The sequence below is a fragment of the Protobothrops mucrosquamatus genome, unplaced genomic scaffold, assembly GCF_001527695.2.
Source record: "Protobothrops mucrosquamatus isolate PMUCROS unplaced genomic scaffold, P.Mucros_1.0 scaffold_51, whole genome shotgun sequence".
In the NCBI taxonomy this organism is placed as follows: Eukaryota; Metazoa; Chordata; class Lepidosauria; order Squamata; family Viperidae; genus Protobothrops; species Protobothrops mucrosquamatus.
The window spans coordinates 1,960-6,878 of NW_015386127.1; the positions used below are offsets into that span (position 1 = coordinate 1,960).

The 4,919-nt window shown below is 43.1% G+C and overlaps 1 protein-coding gene across 1 annotated transcript in view; it reads left to right on the forward strand.

The window, feature by feature from the left end:
- Window positions 1-4,919, forward strand: part of CRACR2A (calcium release activated channel regulator 2A) — an 84,894-nt gene that overhangs the window by 1,355 nt on the left and 78,620 nt on the right. Inside the window, exons 3-4 of the mRNA XM_015811661.1 lie at window positions 72-183; window positions 3,859-4,018. Of these exons, the coding sequence (XP_015667147.1) occupies window positions 72-183; window positions 3,859-4,018 (272 nt within the window). The remainder of the gene's footprint in view (window positions 1-71; window positions 184-3,858; window positions 4,019-4,919) is intronic.

The following is a 4,919-nucleotide window of genomic DNA, read 5'->3' on the forward strand; positions in this document are numbered from 1 at the left end:
GATCTTTTTAAAATTAACCTTTTCATTTACACGCAACGTCAGCGTAACTGAGGCAAACATTGTCGTTTTAGAGGCTCCACGGGCAGTCACCACTTGCCCCAGAAGAGCTGGAGAGAGTATTTGACACGCTGGATGCAGATGGCAACGGCTCCCTTACGCTGGAAGAATTCACCACCGGATTCAGTGAGTCCTCAGCCCGTGTAGCGCTTTAGAAGTGATTCAGCTAGCTGTCAATTCCTCTTCTGCTGGTCCTTTTATGTATTTGTTTATATTGTTTGATTTCTCATCTCTTAATAGCATCACAATAATAATAATAATAATAATAATAATAATAATAATAGTAATAATAATAATAATAAAGTTGGAAGGGACCTTGGAGGTCTTCTAGTCCAACCCCCTGCTCAGACAGGAAACCCTATACCATTTCAGACAAATGGCTGTCCAATCTCTTCTTAAAAACTTCCAGTGTTGGAGCATTCACAGCTTCTGGAGGCAGGTTGTCCCACTGGTTAATTGTTCTAACTGTCAGGAAGTTTCTCCTTAGTTCTAGGTTGCTTCTCTCCTTGATGAGTTTCCATCCATTGCTTCTCATCCTGCCTTCAGGCGCTTTGGAGAATAGCTTGACTCCCTCTTCTTTGGGGCAGCCCCTGAGATACTGGAAGGCTGCTATCCTGTCCCCCCTAATCTTGACTCCCTCTTCTTTGGGGCAGCCCCTGAGATACTGGAAGGCTGCTATCCTGTCCCCCTTAATCTTGACTCCCTCTTCTTTGGGGCAGCCCCTGAGATACTGGAAGGCTGCTATCCTGTCCCCCCTCGTCCTTCTCTTCATTAAACTAGACATACCCAATTCCAGCAACCGTTCCTTATATGTTTTAGCCTACAGCTCCCTGATCATCTTTGTTGCTCTTCTCTGCACTCTTTCTAGAGTCTCAACAGCTTTTTTACATCGTGGTGACCAAAACTGGATGCCGCATTCCAAGTGTGGCCTTACCAAAGCCTTGTAAAGTGGTATTGATCTAGAGCAGTGGTTCTCAACCTATGGGTCGCGACCCCATTTGGGGTCGATCGACCATTTCACGGGGGTCGCCAAGCAAGGCTGTCCGCCATTTTTTCCCCCTTTTCCGGCGGGTGCCTTACCTCCCTTGGGCTGGGCCAGCTGGTGGTCGGCCTGCTCCGTCTCTGCCGCTTCCCAGCTACACCTCGGCCGGCGCAGGGGGCGGAACCATGCATGCACGGCGCTCCCGGGCAGGGAAAGTTGACTTACGACCGGTTTAGTCCTCGACTTACGACCGGTTTAGTCCTCGACTTACGACCGGTTGGGGGTCACGGCATTAAAAAGGTTGAGAACCACTGATCTAGAGAAAAGCCAATGGGATCCTTTAATTGGGGCATTCCTTTCTTTGGGTTGCTCCACTGATTAATTGTTCTCACTGCCAGGAAATTTCTCCTTTACTTCTAGGTTGCTTCTCTCTTCAACAAGTTTCCACCTGCTGCTTCTTGTCCTGCCCTCTGGTGCTTTGGAGAATAAGTTGAGCCCCCCTCTTCTCTGTGACAGCTCCTCAAGTACAGAAAGACAGCCATCATGTCCCCCCCCCATCCTTCTCTTCGGTAGGCTAGTTCCATCCTAACGATTCTCTCTATTTACTTTCTACCCTTAACATTCTGGGCGGATTCGGTTCCTTCCTATATCCTGGATGACTAATCCCACAGCTTGGTTTGGCAAGGCTTAGATTTCTTTCTTCCTTTTCCCCATAGCCAGTTGCTTTTCTCAGAAGAAATCCCGAAGGACAGAAGTATTCATCAAACTCCTCCTTTGCTATTCAGTCTCAAGGCAAATTGCTCGCCCTAGTAGATGCTTAGTCTGCAGCTCAATTATGGGTATCTTGGGTGATTTAATGGAGACTGAAATGGCGATTGGTGCTTTGATGGAGACTTTAACAGAGCTTCTGTTGCTAGTGGTGCTCAGTAAAAGATGTTCGCAGCATGAGATGCTGCCAGGCCATTTCCTGGACCTTGTTCTCTATTTGTCATCCTAGGCACAGCAGTGGCCAAAATTGTGGAAACCTTTTGGGAAAAGTGTACCGTAGAAATGCCACCTTTGGTTCAGTTTCCACCCGTTTTTCTTCTAATTTCTTTACAACTGTAGCCTTGTTCGCTTAATAAATACTATTTTACATCGCTTTCTGGGCGACCAGTCAAGTCTTTGCACCATTACTTTCATTTTATTACGTTTTACAAGCTCACTCAATGAAAGAACACAAAAAATATAATAATAATAATAATAATAATAATAATAATAATAATAATAATAATAATAATAATAATAATAATAAAGTTGGAAGGGGCCTTGGAGGTCATCTAGTCCAAAACCCAACCAACTTGATAGCGATCACATAACACCCTGACCAATGTCCTCCTCTCAGCTTCAATACAGGACATCAATCACTGGATCCTTCTGTGATCTGATTGGCTCATGGCCAAAAAAAGATGACAGCCGATTGGCTCTCTAAACACTCACGCTCATTGGCTACCATCAGATGAAGGAAAGCTACCTGAGATCAACCTGAGCAAGTTGTGCTTCCTTTTTCTGGTTATTTGGCTACAACTTTTCATAGAACACAGTACAGATAATTGAACAAACTTTGTTGCACGACATTCTTGATTAAATTATCTTTCCATTGATATATAATTTTATGGTACTACTCCAAAAGAAAAAGTGGTGTTATTAGCCACCAAACCTCAAAAATACACTTTCCCCAAAAGGTTTCCACAGTTTTGGCCACTCCTGTATATTGAAACCTAAGTCCTTCTGCTCTTTTGGAAAGAATTAATATATAGGTAATAATATATAGGTAGTTCTTTCCATTGCTAAGTGAGACAGTTGTTAAATCAGCTTTGCCCCATTTTACAGGTACTCCTCAACTTACCTCCACAACTGAGCCCCCCAAAATTGATATTGTTAAGTGAGAAATTTCTTAAGCAAGTGGTGTCCCATTTTATGACTTTTCTTGCCACATTTGTTAAATGAATAACTCAAGTTGTTAAATTAGTAACCTGGTCGTTAAATGAGTCCGGGTTCCCCCCGTTGACTTTCCTTGTCAGGAGGTCGCAAAAAGGGGATCACGTGACCCGGGGGGGGACGCTGCGACCGTCATAAATACAAGTCAGTTGCCAAGAGGCTGAATTTTGACCACGTGGCCCTGGGGGGGGGGGACACGCTGCAACGGTCGTAAACGTGAAAAACGCTCGTAAGTCGCTTTCAGGGCCGTTGTAACTTTGAACAGTGATTAAACGAGCTGTTGAAAGTCGAGGATTATCTGGAAACGGTTTAATAGATGTAAAATTTTTGACGCTCTTCTTGTTGTAATCTTTGAAAAACGACATGCTTTTTTTCTTCCAGATTGCAGAAGCTAATATAATAATAATAATAATAATAATAATAATAATAATAATAATAATAATAATAATAATAATAATAATAATAATAAAGTTGGAAGGGACCTTGGAGGTCATCTAGTCCAACCCCCTGCTCAGGCAGGAAACCCTATATTATTTCAGACATATGGCTGTCTAGTCTCTTCTTAAAAACTTCCAGTGTTGGAGCATTCACCGCTTCTGGAGGCAGGTTGTTCCACTGGTTAATTGTCCTAACTGTCAGGAAGTTTCTCCTTAGTTCTAGGTTGCTTCTCTCCTTGATGAGTTTCCATCCGTTGCTTCTCGTCCTTCCCTCAGGCGCCTTGGAGAATAGCTTAATAGGATTTATTTATCATGCTAACTAGTGGTTTTTTTTTTCATTTATTGCAAATATCTGGAGGGCCGACCTGTTTTATAAAATCAATTTTTTTTTTAAACCCGCAGGCCAGTTTTTGTCTGGGAGGAAGGAATCCTTGGCCGAGGCCCGTGGAACTGGAACCAGCTTCCATCCTAAAGCGAAGGGGAGCGTCGCAGAAGGACACGAGGAAGAAGAGCAGTTTTCCAATCTTATGGAACGGCTTGGAGCCGGGAGTATCTTGAAGGAGTAAGTCTTGCCACCGAAACAGCGGAGGGGCAGCAGAAGCAGAGAAACCACCACCCTTCTGATTTGTGCTACATTGGCCTGGGAAAAAGAGTCAGGTGTTTGAATGCTTCTTTATATAAGTGTTGAAAATATATATATGTGTGTGCTTGTGCAAGAAAATCCAGTTCAAGACTCATTTAAAATATCAAAAAAAGAAAAGAAAAAGAACAGGAGCGTGAAGGTTCGTCCTCCGAGCTTGTGGGTTGGTTTCCGAACGTTTCACTACCAGGCTGGGTAACGTCTTCAGCGGAGTTGAGGGGGATGTCAGTGTCAGTCTTCTGTTGATAAGGGCTTCAGGTGTGGGTGTGTCGAGTGAGGGGTCTTGTGACGGGTCAGGTGTGAGTCTGTAGGATGAGGGTGAAGCTTCGTTCCACTCGCCTTTATTTTTAGGGCGTCGTTATCTAGTTTTTATTCTCCTTTAGCTGCCCACAGCTGTAAGTTTAAGATGGAAGACCATGTAGGTTCAATAAATAAATAAAATCAGAATTGGGGGGGGGGGGAAAGTTAAAAGCCACTGATTCTTTCCTCAGGATTCTTACTTTATGGTACAAGAATGCTAAAATTATATTTTCTACTGAAACCTCTGGAAATTAGACCCTAACCTGCTTTCCTTTCCTTTCCTTTCCCTTCCTTTTTTCTATCTTCCTTTCCTTTCCTTTCCTTTCCTTTCCTTTCCTTTCCTTTCCTTTCCTTTCCTTTTTTCTATCTTCCTTTCCTTTCCTTTCCTTTCCTTTTTTCTATCTTCCTTTCCTTTCCTTTCCTTTCCTTTTTTCTATCTCCTTTTCCTTTCCATTCCTTTTTTCTATCTTCCTTTCCTTTCCTTTCCTTTCCTTTTTTCTATCTCCCTTTCCTTTCCTTTCCT